Here is a 13215-nt window from a genome sequence, read left to right as displayed (position 1 = left end):
CTCCGTGGCAACGGGCCCCCAGACAGCCAATGAGGGGGGCGCGGTCTCCATGGCAGCGGGATGGACAGGGGTCCGCGGTCTCTATGGCAACACCACCCTCACCCCACCTTCGCCCTCAGGCCCCGCGGCTCCTTGCAGCCACTCACCGCGACCGCGCGGCCCGCCCGGGCCCTCACTCCACGCAGGCTCTGCTAGGCCGCTAGGCCGCGTCCCCATGACAACGCCGCCCGCCGCATTCGAACGCTCCCGCCCAAAGTCGCGCCGGAAACAGGAGGAGGAGAGGAGGCGGGGCTTGCTCCCTTTCCGCGGACCAATCGGAAGCTGAAGAATCGCGGGTCTCCGATTGGCTGAGGCGGATGTCAGTCGGCGTGACCGGACAAGCTTCCTGCCCTGCGCCCGGAAGAGCCGAGGAGACAGGTGAACGGGGTTTGGGGGGCGCTCCTGGGCGTGGCACAGGCCTTCCCAGCCCTGGGAGCTGGAGCAGAAAGTGGGGGTCCCCACAGCAGAGCTGGGGGTGGGATTGGGAGGAGGGGGTGCAGAGGCGCAGGGAACAGCTCCTGGCATTTTCCGTTTGCAGCCAGAGGATGCTGATGGGGGCCTGGAAGATTCGGTCGAAGCAAAACCAGAGAGGATGTCATTGCGACGAGTTGCGCCCGGGATACAGGAGCAGCAGCCAGGCGGTGGAGTGCAGGCCGGCTTGGGCCAGCGCCACAACAAGACCCTTGGGAAGGAGCAAGGGTTGTTAACGCCTGGGGAGCAAAGAGTTTAGCAGGGATCAGCGATGAGCTGGGAAGTCGAGGGGCTTCCTTGGCACCGCCTGGACCCAAACACTGCTGCTGCTGCCTGTTTTCAGCGTTGGGTGGAGCTGGAATAAAAGGGGACCGGGGGGAGTGCACTGAGCAGGGCACCCCTTGGATCTGCCCCAGACACGTTGACAGCGGGGACTGGCGCATCCAGTCTAACCCCCTGCTCCAAGCAGGACCAGCCCCAAATGCATCATCCCAGCCATGGCTTTGTCTACCCAGGTCTTCAAAACATCCAAGCATGGAGATTTCACTACCTCTCTGGGGAGCCCGTTTCAGTGCTTCACAATGAGAAAGCTTTTTCTAATATCCAGCCTTCGATCTCTGTTGCTGTAGCTTGTATTGCCCACCAGCATGTGCAAAGATCCTGTTTCTTAGCTCTGCCAGCAAAACCTCTTGAGTGGACACAGCTGAGGTGGATCCAGGCAGGTGCCCTGATGCTCTTACACCCCCATTTGATTCCTGCTCTACCTGGTGTTTAAAACCAGCTGGCTGGAAATGGCAGCAGCATTTCTGTTCAGGCAGTGTTGCGGGAAGCCATTGACATCATGGCTCTGTAAAATCTACATAATCCTTTCTAAACTCTTCATTCCACAGGTGTTAACAACCTGCTCTCCTTTTTAATGGTCTTCCATTAAATCAGGCTATCTTTTGTTCTGCAGTGCTGCTGTTGTTTGCTGCTCCTGGTCATTGGGTCCCAGTTTCACAGCCCTGCAGTTATTTGTTTTTGCTTTGACACTATTATTGTCAAGGTTGACCATAGTTTACATAGGGTTTAGATTATGGATGTATCTGGGATGGCTTGAATAGGGTTGATCCTAGGGTGCTTTGATAAAGATTTTTTGGGCCGATATTGATGGCCGATTATTAATGAACCGTATTGGCCGATACCAGTTCAATTGCCCCTTCCCTCCCCTCTGCCCCTTCACTCCAACAGACTTACCAGCTGAATGCTGCTCTCCAAGCTGCCAGGCTGGCTGCGTGATTGCAGCGGGTGCGCGCATGCACGTGGCCTTTCTTGGCGGCATTATAGACCACATCAGCCAAAAAAAGCTGATTGCCGATAATGTCAGTTTTCCTTTCATTAGTGATGATACAATATGAACCAATGTATCGGTGTACCTCACCTCTACTTTCGCCTGCAGTGGGGGAGTCACCAGGTCCCTTCACCTAGGCCTGGACAACCCCCACAGGTAACAGCTTCTCATCACTGCTGACCTAGTCCTCTCTGCGAGTCCCTTCCAGCCCTAGTCCTCTATAATTTTAAAGAAAAAAAGCCTAGAAGCGCATGCACTGTTCCGACAATCCAGTTCAGAAGCTGGCCACCCGAAAAGTTAAGGTATAAAGGCGTAAAATATGCAGTAGGAGCGGCTTGTTTATACAACGCAAGGCAGGTAATAAAGCCCAATAATGCAAAATGCTTACAAAAGAGAAAAGCAGGTTAGCATGCTGTCAAGTGCACAGAAACAGGGTTAATAAAATGGCAGAGAGATACCACAGTACAAAGATGGAGCTGTTATGGTTGTTCCATTAGTGTTAATTTTTGCATTGGGATCAGAGTCCCCCACACAATGTCCACTGTTAACACCAAGGAATTAAGTCTACGTTAGTGAGCTGCAGTAACATCTATTTTTGTACTAACGGGGTAACATGGTCACATATAGGTCATACTGTACAAACATATTTTCTTGTATACTGTTCTAGCTCCCTAGGGTAAAGCTTCTAGTGTCTTTTTATGTGGACAAAAGTATGCACTGTGTTATATGGGATGATGCACCGCACTATCTGCACCCGTCTCTTCAAAATCCTAGGTTCATAGACCCTAAGGTTGCAAGGGACCTCAGTAGGTCATCGAGTCCGACCTCCTGCTGGGCAGGAAAGAGTGACCCCAACCAGGTGCTTGTCCAGTCTCCTCTTGAAGACCCCCAAGGTAGGAGTGAGCACCACCTCCCTTGGAAGCCCGTTCACCCATGGGTGCCTTTTCACCCATGGATGCAGCTAGGCTGACAGAAGAGAAGCCTTTTCTTGACTTTGCTTCCATCATTTCAGAGGTGAGGTAGCCAGGCCGGCAGGAAACAAGTTCATCACTTGGACCCACTGCATCCTTCCTGGGGGCTCTGCTGACCCAGCTGAAGTCTCTATTGCCTCGTCCTATGTTCAAGATGATATGTGAGCAGCCAGTGGGCACTTTGTGGGACTGGAGGCTTGAGGCTGTTCCAGGCAGGGGCTTTCTTCTTGTTATAATAGTTGCTTGAGACCCTGCAGAGGACAAAGCCAGCTGAAGCCCTTGGAGCAGGGCATCTGATCCCCAGTTTGTTAAATGGGGATAATATTCTTCATAACTGGCGGGGAATAGATTCATAGTTGGTAGGGTCAGAAGGGACCTAAGTAGATCATCAAGTCCAACCCCCTGCCCTGGGCAGGAGAGAATGGTGGGCACATATGACCCCAGCCAGGTAAACGTCTAGCCTCCTCTTAAAGACCCCCGGGGTAGGAGCCAGCACCACTTCCCTTGGAAGTTGGTTCCATGTCCTAGCTGCCCTGACTGTGAAATAGTGTTTTTTAATGTCCAGCCTAAACCTACTGTCAAACAACTGATGGCCACTATTCCTTGTTACTCCGGGAGGTGCACGGGTGAATGGGGTCTCTCCCATTCCCCGCTGGTCCCCCTGGTAAGTTTCTGGATGGCCACCAAGTCCCCTCTCAGCCTTCTCTTGTGAAGGCTGAACAGATTCATGTCCCATAGCCTCTCCTTGTAGGGCCTGCCCTGCTGCCCCTGGATCATGTGAGTGGCCTCCTCTGGACCCTCTCCATGTTGTCCACATCCCTCCTGAAGTGCGGCACCCAGAAATGGATGCAGTACTCCAGCTGCAGCCTGACCAGTGCTGCATAAAGGGGGAGGATCACCTCCCTGGACCTGCTTGAGATGCATCTGTGGTTGCATGACAAGGTGCGGTTAGCCTTGCCAACCATGACCTCGCATTGTCGGCCCATGTTCATCTTGGAGTCAGTAATGTCTCCAAAATCCCTTTCTGCCTCCGTGCTCTCAAGAAGGGAGTTTCCCATTCTATAAGTGTGCTGCTGGTTTCTTCTGCCTAAGTGCAGTACCCTGCACTTGTCAGTATTGAAACACATCCTGTTTATGTCAGCCCACTCCTGTAACCTATCCAGGTCTTGTTGCAGTCCTTCCCTCCCTGCTAGCTCACCTCACCCCAAATTTTGGTATCATCAGCGAATTTAAACAGGTTGCAATTCACCCCGTCGCCCAAATCGCTGATGAAGAAATTGAACCTCCTTGGCCCTGTTCATGATGCATCTGTGGATACATGACAAAGTGAGGTTAGCCTTCCTGACCACATCCCCATATTGGCGGCCCATGTTCATTTTGGAATCGATAATGACCCCAAGATCTCTTTCTGTCACTGTGCTTTCGAGAAGGGAGTTCCCCAGCTTGTAGGTCTGCTGCTGGTTCTTCCTGCCCAAGTGCAGCACCTTGCACTTGTCAGTATTGAATCCCATCCTATTCTCATCCACCCACCCCTGTAACCTGTCCAGGTCCAGCTGTAATCTGTCCTTCCCTTCTAGCATGCCCACCTCACCCCAGATCTTGGGGCTTGGAGAGTTTAAGCTTTAGAAGCACCGTATTATCCAAGTCTTGCAACAAAACTTGGATAGGTTACAGGGGTGGGCTATCAAAAACAGGATGCACTTCAACACTGGCAAGTGCAGGGTGCTGCACTTGGGCAGTAGTAACCAGCGGCACACTTATAAGATGGGAAATTCCCTTCTTGAGAGCACGGAGGCAGAAAGGGATCTTGGAGTCATTACTGACTCCGAGATGAACGTGGGCCGACAATGCGAGGTCACGGTTGGCAGGGCTAACCGCACCTTGTCGTGCACCCACAGATGCATCTCGAGCAGGTCCAGGGAGGTGATCCTCCCCCTCTGTGCCACACTGGTCAGGCCGCAGCTGGAGTACTGCGTCCAGTTCTGGGTGCCCCACTTCAGGAGGGATGTGGACAACATGGAGCGGGTCCAGAGGAGGCCACTCGCATGGTCAGGGGGCAGCAGGGCAGGCCCTACGAGGAGAGGCGACGGGACCTGAACCTGTTCAGCCTCCACAAGAGACGGCTGAGGGGGGACCTGGTGACTGTCTATAAATTCACTAGGGGGGACCAGAAGGGTTTGGGGGAGACCTTGTTTCCCTGAGCGCCCCCCGGCATGACAAGGAATAATGGCCACAAGTTGTTGGAGAGGAGGTTTAGATTAGACATCCGCAAGAACGACTTCACGGTCAGGGCGGCTAGGAGCTGGAACCAACTTCCAAGGGAAGTGGTGCTGGATCCTACCCTGGGGGGGGCTTTAAGAGGAGGCTTGATGCTTGCCTAGCTGGGATCATTTGAGCCCAGTTTTTCTCCTGCCCAGGCAGGGGTCGGACTTGAAGATCTATAAGGTCCCTTCCGACCCAACTTCTGTGATTCTGTGATTAATCATTGATTTTACACTTATCTGTTTTCTTCTAACATTACGTATGGTTTATTGATATCTCAGCTTCAAAACTTCATACTTAAAGATGTAAAATGTTGACAGTGAGTTGTTGGGTTTTTGTGTCTGATTTTTACATAGTAATTGGCTTCCTGGGAAAGAGGATAGATAATTTTTTCCCCTAGCAAGAAGCAGAGGAAATAATTAAATTCTGCAAAGGAGGAGACTTCTTGAAGTGTGAAGTATGATCATCAGCTTCACTCATCATGCACTGGGCCCTTCTGGCTTGACAAGGACTAAAGGAGTGGAGAGAGGCTCTTTGGAGGTTGAAGAGATTGTCCTTTTAAACTGACCTTGCAAAGTGTGCGGAGGAGCCTTGAGATTCACCAGGGACTGATGCAGGAATTGCTGGGTAAAACTCTCTAGTCTGGTTTGCATAGCACAGGTGCAGCCACTGCTCATAATGGTGCTTTCTCGCATTAGTACCCACAAGTTCACATACATCAGGTGCAAAAGGCTGAGACCCTGGGTAGATTAATTAATCTTAAGATTGACCCAGTTAATAGCAGGACACTTGAATGTCTGGCAGTGTTAATTCCTACTCAGCTGGCTTGTGTCTCATGCAGCTGGGGCTGGTATCTGGGAACAAATCACGGTTGGGTAGATGTGCTGTCATTAAATCTACTATTGCAGCTGAAAACTGTTGGAGGCTTTTCTTCTGGCTTCTGTGCTCTTGAATGTTGCATTTCTAGGCCTGTACAGGAGATGGTGCTAATTCCCCATATAGCTATTTGCATTGCCACAGGTCTGAACAGGCAGTTTCATACCCAAGGAGTTAATTCTGTCTAAAATTAACTACTGATCTCCATAAATTTCGTAACTCAGACTACAGGTAATTTAGCTACAGGTATAAACATTGGCCTACCTTGTAACATGTTGACAACATCTAAGTGGCAGGGAAGCAGCTTTGATAGGGGTAAGTCAGCAAAGTAGGACTAACCCAGAATTTGTCAAGCATTTCGGAACAAGTTTATTTTCTGCCTCTGCACCTCAGTTTTGCCATCTGCAAAGTAGAGGATTAACTTTGAGCGCTACTGCGTGATCCATGCCTGAAAAGTGCGGTATAAGCCTATTCTTTATTGACATATGGAAGGATCTACCAACGTGTAAATAGTTGGTTAGGAAAGGGAGTTAACACCATTCCTGATGTGTATTCTCCACTGCATCCTGCTTCCTCCATTTCCCATTCTTTACTGTATCAAAATAATGGTCGGGTAGAGGATCTTTGTTATACACGGTGCTTGTCAATGGTCATCATCATCACAGAGGTGTGTCACCTAGCACTATGCATCACATGATAGTTTCAGCTTCCCTTAGGCCTACAAACAGGGCTTATAGGCTAGCAGCTGGGGCAGGGAACAAAGATTTTGGCCTCTGGGGGGAGGTTTGTCCTCTCAGTTGTCAGTGACTTATCATGTTGCTTCACCTCTGGAATATGTGTGGTCTAATTCAGCGCTGGTTCCTAGGAATGTAATATTTGTACAGGGTTTGGAGAGTCTTTGAATTTTAGAGATATGGTGCATTAGTCACTGATTTTCCGTTTCCTACCTTTTCCAACGTCCTATGCGGTTTATCGATATCTTGGCTTCACAATTTCACACTCAGAGATCTGAAATGTTGACAGTAGTTGTTGGGTTTTTATGTCCGATTTTCATGTAGTAACCGGCTTCCTGTTTTTTGGAGAGAGGATAGATTTTTCCGTAGCAAGAATGGAAATTAACTGTCTAACCACTGATGCAGATAGATGTCCATACTGAAAATGAATTTCCAAAGTATATCTAGACTCTGTGTTTAAACCCAAGGTACAGTATTGTCACTCATGTTTGGAGCACTCTCATTCTTTGCACTCATTTATTTCTCATTACAGTTCACAGGAGGAGCATGGCTCTGAGAGCATGTGGCTTGATAATCTACAGGAGGCTACAGCCAGGATGCCCTTCTTCTAAAGCTGGCAACAATATTGAATACCTCCTTCTGCAGACATCGTACGGGACTCACCACTGGACCCCACCAAAAGGTGACGTTTGCAGACACAGTGTGAAGACATCTAGTCTGTTGGCTACTAATCATATAGGGCAGCTGAATCAGTTAAGTACACTAGGATCATAGGTGCATCCTTACACATATTTGACTGCAGTGGAGTTTTGCTAGTTGCCAGGTCAGGGTTTGCGGTACCCAGTGTGCTATGGCAAATAGATTGTGTGTAACTAAATGCAAGGGAAGCCCAGGCAATGCCCTGAGACCCAGTGCAGAGGCTTGTCTCTGAAAGCAAATGGCAGAGCACACCTGTGTTTGGGGTCCCTCTGCCCCAGGATGTCAGGCTATTTCAGCACAGAAATAAATTTTAATTCTTTCAGATTCTTTTTATCCTCTGAAATCCTCTTGGGTACCCAAGACAGTGGGCCACAATGTCACACATGCTGACTGCATCCATGTAGCCTTTTTTTAAGTGATTTACACAGTCTTGAAGCATCTTTGCAATACTTAAATAGGGATATGCAAACTGGCACAAGGTCAGCAAATAACTCCCATCTCTGACTCCCCATTAAATAAAAGGTAGCAACCACCCTCCTGCACCTCCATATATCCTCTTAGCCTGAAGTCTGGGTAAGTGAATGATCAATGTGTGGGGGTATCAGGCAATTTGGTGATGTGATACTCCACTGAGAAGAGCGGTTCTTGGTGGATGGTTCTCACCGAGGATACCCTGACATCAGCAAAAGCATCCTGGCTGTCCCACACTGCCATGGTGTCGCACAGGGAGAGGGCACAATAGGCAACCATGGCTGCGCCACTTATTTGTTCATTAGACTTGCATGCTACCCTCCCCAAGAAGGCTCAGAGTGGCTTACAGTAAAAGACAGAATAACCTTAAGATGTTATGTAACATATCCCCAAACAGCGCTTCCACTTCTGTGACTTTCACCCAGCAGAGCAAACCCTCTGGTCCATCCCAACTATGCTCCCAACCTTTACAACCCCTATTCATATGTGGGTATAGAAAACCTCTCCCCACTGCCACTGTCCTGTCTCTCATCCAGGGGAACCTCCTCCACTGTCCTCTAATATCCATCCCAGTCCCACAGCCCTTGTTCCACAGAGGAGCTGTGATTATCCCACAAATACTATCCCTCCCCCCGTGAACACAACATTCAATTCAAAAGAGTTGTAACAGTAAAATAAGGAAGTCCCTGCATCCCTGCTTCTGCCGCTGCCAAAGGGCAATGCCAGTGAGTGCTGTTGACAACCATTTAGGGGTCTGGACACCCACAGCAACCTTCAGGAGTGTCTGGTGACAAACTGCCAACCACTGCAGCTTCTAGACTGAGTATGAATTGAATGAGCTGTGGCTTGCCTTCTGCACTAGCTGCAGTTTCTGAGTAGTTCTTGAATGTAGCCCCTAGTAGAGCTTCTGGTACAATATAATCTTCAGGTAATGTCAACATGGAACACATGGCAAGGCCCAGATTTGAAAGAAAAACTCAAAGCTACTCTGCCAGTGGGATGTGTGTGGAAAAAGCACTTTCAACCAGAGCTGCTGTTCCATCTTTTCAGATAATTTATGTAGTGCCCATGCTCCTTGCCTCAAACTGTGCTTTCTGGTACCAAAAGGTGAGCAGAGCTCCAGTCTGTGCCCTAGGGGTGCTATCCTAACCCATCACCATCAACTCCATGGCCTTTGGTGTGTCTAAACCTGTGACATCCCAGTGGCTGACTGCTGAAAGAGATGTTGAGCAGACTGTCCTCCACAGCCCATTGCACTGCACTGGTGTCAGCTGGGAAGTCAGTGAAGAGCAGGGAGCTGCAGGGTTGCTTACTCTCACTGACTCAGAAGGCAGGTTGCTGAAGCTTATCATCAGTGCATGAAACAGCAGTGTGATGCAAAAGTGATACTTTTGCTACAGTCTCTCCTACAGCAGCCTGTTACGCATGCCTGCTAGGAAGGGTGACAGATCTGAGCCTCTGGGGAAAGGCAGAATCATCCCTTTTGTATCAGGCTGGGAGTTGGGAAGAAGCAGCAGCTACTTACGTATGTTTCTTAGCTCTGGAGGGATTGTCCACAGACATGCTGGGGTCATCAGTACTGAGAGCTGCAGGTAGAGAAAAAGCCATCAGTCTCTGATTATGGATTGGAGAACACTAGAGCCATCTCTGTGCCATAGTTGGACCCAAAGAAAGGCTGAAAGGGGCAACAGAAATATTTTAATTCCAGAGAATGCTACTCTGTCTAACGCAGCTTTTTCCATATGCTTCCACTGGGTTGTCTTACGGGGCAGTCAGGATCATTGCATTGGCTGTGCTGGTGTTGGAGAATATCAGTGGAAGAGCATCTTGCCTGGTCTGTCGTTGCTGACACTCCCTTTAGGGATCAGATGTGAGCTTTGCTAAGATGATAGAATGCAGCAGAGTCCCTCTAAACCTAGGAAACTGAGATGATGCTGATCTGAGGTAAGAAACACTTAAAGGAGCTGGCTGATACTTTGACCATCACCTCTCTTTTAAGGACATCTGCTGTCTGGGCACCAAATGCACAGGCTTGGAAGCCTGGTGGGTTCCCTTTCAGATCCTAGATTTGCAGTTAGCAACAAGGGGATGAAGTGACTCTTCCAGGTGACCAAGAGTTTGATCTTGCCCTTCTCACAAGAACCAAACCTTGGTGATCGGTTCTTTTTTACTTTTAGTTTGTACTGCACTTGCACCCCATACCTGGGACCACTGGTGCTGTTTAGCATTGCTTTCTATAGCCATCAGCAGCCTAGCCATTGTCAAGGGTTTGGTAGGTATCTTTTGCACTGCAGTCAATGCAGCCATGCAAGACTGAGCAACAGCGTGAATGAGAATCGTTGGTAACTGAGTTCTAGGTGCAGACCTATTCCCACTGGTGCCATCAGAAATAAAAATGCATTGTGACTTGGGGTGCTGAGAACTAGAGGAAAAGTCTTTGTATGTATTTGCTGAACAAACGATCTCAAGTCACTGAGACCTAAACATGCAAACTAGGGGGCTTATTGTTTTAGAGTGCTTTTTTCAAATGGAACCAGGCTTTTTCACTGTAGCGACCCCAGGATGTAAGGAGCATAAGACGTGCTGACTCCTGATAGACAGAAAAGCAAGTGAGATCCATTTGTAGGAAAACATAGGCTTTTCCATTCCTCCCAGTTTTACAAACACAGGTGGCTTTAAATGCCTGCAGGCCAAATTAATCTCTAACATAGCCATCCAGAGATTGCAGTCCATCACAAATACATCTTCTGGAATCAATTGAGTTACATCAAGGATGAATTAGGCCTGTTTGGTTTTTTTATGGACTCTCTGCACTGGGGCTTTTTTGAGACCTGTCTCTGTTTGGTCTATTTATGTTCATGTCTAGTGTTTTTGTGAGAAATCTAAATTTGGCCTTTCTCAGGGAAAGTAAAAACAACTTGGGCAGATGTTATATTTATCCCTGGTTGGTAAGGGTTTCTTTCCTCCTGACAAATATGAAGAGAAGGGAGACAACCAGAATAGCAACACTGCTGTACTTTGCCAAGGAAGAGAAATAACCCCACTCTAGCTTGCTACACGTCCCAGCCCATGCACCTAATTAAAGAGCCCTGCAGTGATCCTGATCTCATTTGATTGCTACTTGTACCGCTGCACAGTAGCTTGCATCCAGATGCACCTGCCAGCACTTCAGAATCATTACTAAGTGATCAAAAATCAACATAGTCTTCGGGCCTGGCTCTCCTGCTTCTGAGATTCCCTTGAGGCTGCGCTTTTGTGTCTCTTATTTTCATGTAGGTTGGCCATACCATAGAAATACGATCCATTGAAATGATCCACTCCAAAGCTGTTGAGGAGAAGCATAGCAACTCCTCAACAGCTCTCAGCGCCACTAATATCATTATTTTTTATTTGTCGCATGTTGATTCAGGGGTTTTGTTTTGCCAGCGTGTGAAGTGGCTCCCTCTGGGTTTCTCACTGTGCGAGGTGCTTCTGAGCAGCGAGGAACTCCTGCCTTTATCCCGCATAGGAAAGATTTAATTGTTTGGCTATAAAACAGTGCTGAAAACTGTCTGGGTTTCTTGCTGCTGCACTTGAGCCTCAGGCCTGATTTCCTTGCCCTGTCTCTGAGAGCCTGTGTCTGGCTCCCTGTTTGTGGAGTAGCCTGTGTCCATGTCAGCAGTGCTGTTGACTTTGGGACTACTCACTTGAGTCAGAGGTGTGCAGAATCAGGCTCTTAAACTGCTTGGGAGAAGCTGAAGGAGACCAGCACTCCTGTTGCTCAACAGAGGAGTTGGTTTGAAGGAACAAGTCCGAGCATCCAGTTCTCTTCTCCGAGCCTTAATTTGTCATCCCCTTTGCAGGCCACGTGGACCCAGGTGAAGATGATCTGGAGACAGCCCTGCGGGAGACTCAAGAAGAGGCTGGACTTGATTCCAGGCAGATCACTCTCGTTGAAGGATTTAAGAAAGAGCTGCAGTACACCGTCAGGAACAAGCCCAAAACCGTTATCTACTGGCTGGCAGAAATAAAGGACCACAACACAGAGATCAAGCTCTCAGATGAGCACCAGGATTTCCGCTGGCTGAACTTGGAGGAAGCCTGCAAGCTCGCTCAGTATAAGGACATGCAGGCAGTGCTTAGAGATGCACAACAGTTTCTCTCTTCGAAGGCTTAAAAGCTTGCATGGCGGAAGAAGGGGATCTTGCAGGAGAGTTGGGAGCTGGTTTAATTGAGACCTGAAACACAGTTTTCCTCAAAGTTAATTTGATTTACTTAATCTGAGTTATTCTGGAGCTTGTGCTTCTGTGTCCTGTAGCTCGTGCAGAGAGGCAGAAGGTGTAGTTGTAACAAGAGGCAGAGATGTCTGTGTTTAAAGCCTGACACGGACAATGAACCTAGCTGGACAAGTTTGCAGAAGTGTTGAGCAACCTCAGACTTCCTTCGAAAACCAGACATGCCATCTCCTGCATGGTTGCCATTAGGACCTGTGAAGCGCGATGCCAGAATGATGTGAAACATGAGCAGATGGAGACTTGTCATAATAAAACACAAATTGCAAAACATGAATGTCAAGTTTTGAGTACAACACACAGTGGGCTAAGTCCTGGGCTCTGTTTCCAGCTCCTCCTGTGGTTACTTGGCCCAAGTGCTTCACCCTTCCCCTGCCTGCAGCATGAGTTTGTTTCCTTATTGTCACAGGTTTAATGTTTGTAAAGTGCTTTGAGAGGCTGGGTTGGAAGATGTTAGAGAGGTGCATAATCTGAATTTCTACCTCCCCCTTCCACTTTCTTTGTTGCATCTTGTTTTGGGTTCTGTCACTTTGAACGTCCCAGGTATCATATGCTGATCTGGGCTTCTTGGTCTACCCTGAGCCCAGGACATCCTGCTTTTGCCAGTGTGGAATCTCTCTGTTGTAATAGTATTATACTCCCCTGTGGGCTAGAGACACTAATAGGCAATGTGGTGATTTCATTTGAAACTGGTCTGTTGTTCACCTATAGGATCCTATGGTCCTAGGTCTGTCATTCCACATGGCAGAAGGCAATGCTGCGTTACATTCTTACACACAATCGCCAGAACATCAGAGGCCAGAAACACAACAGTAGTGCGCTATGTCTCTGAAAAAGGAAATAATTTCAGCAGTTCCATATTTTTGTTTAGCGTAGGTTTTATTATGCACAGTGTTCAAAACCACTTGCATTGGGGTATTGACAGAGTGTGGTGGACAAAGATTGTGTTAGTAACATTTGGAACAATAAAACAGAAAGATTAAACTAGTTGACCAGTAAAAGAGAGAATCTACCTACAAACTTGTGCTGCTTCACAGTCATATTTTTTCATTATTATTCTCAGCTACCATTTAATCAGTGCTATGTAAACA

The 13215-nt window shown here is 48.3% G+C and overlaps 2 protein-coding genes across 9 annotated transcripts in view; one reads left to right on the top strand and one right to left on the bottom strand.

The window, feature by feature from the left end:
- The window catches only part of KIF24 (kinesin family member 24), a 43107-nt gene extending 42851 nt beyond the window's left edge, over positions 1-256 (bottom strand). For 6 of the 7 annotated variants that reach the window (XM_090037591.1, XM_090037585.1, XM_090037586.1 and 3 more), the window contains exon 1: positions 147-246. In XM_090037591.1, the coding sequence (XP_089893717.1) occupies positions 147-216 (70 nt within the window). In that variant the 5' untranslated portion in view covers positions 217-246. Of the gene's footprint in view, positions 1-146 lie in introns of all 7 variants that reach the window. The other variant, XM_090037583.1, reaches the window with a different exon arrangement.
- A 64-nt stretch (positions 257-320) lies between these two features.
- NUDT2 (nudix hydrolase 2) lies at positions 321-13111 on the top strand. 2 transcript variants are annotated; one of them, XM_090037581.1, is made up of 3 exons: positions 321-417; positions 7216-7365; positions 11696-13111. In XM_090037581.1, the coding sequence occupies exons 1-3, from the start codon at positions 357-359 to the stop codon at positions 12007-12009; spliced, it is 525 nt and encodes a 174-aa protein (XP_089893707.1). In that variant the 5' UTR covers positions 321-356; the 3' UTR covers positions 12010-13111. The 2 variants fall into 2 exon arrangements, with proteins under 2 accessions (XP_089893707.1, XP_089893706.1); XM_090037580.1 differs by lacking the exon at positions 321-417 and adding an exon at positions 2711-2733.
- Positions 13112-13215: the final 104 nt, after the last annotated feature.

This window comes from Crocodylus siamensis, chromosome 3, assembly GCF_052110815.1.
Source record: "Crocodylus siamensis isolate JL-2025a chromosome 3, ASM5211081v1, whole genome shotgun sequence".
Taxonomy (NCBI): domain Eukaryota; kingdom Metazoa; phylum Chordata; order Crocodylia; family Crocodylidae; genus Crocodylus; species Crocodylus siamensis.
This window is presented reverse-complemented; position numbering and strand designations above follow the sequence as displayed.

Excerpts from the sequence above, each read along its gene's own strand:
- NUDT2 (XM_090037581.1), top strand. The coding sequence starts at position 357 with ATGTCAGTCGGCGTGACCGGACAAGCTTCCTGCCCTGCGCCCGGAAGA. Across the intron at positions 418-7,215 it reads CGGAAGAGCCGAGGAGACAG|TTCACAGGAGGAGCATGGCT; the intron begins GTGAACGGGGTT and ends TTCTCATTACAG. Across the intron at positions 7,366-11,695 it reads CCACTGGACCCCACCAAAAG|GCCACGTGGACCCAGGTGAA; the intron begins GTGACGTTTGCA and ends TCCCCTTTGCAG.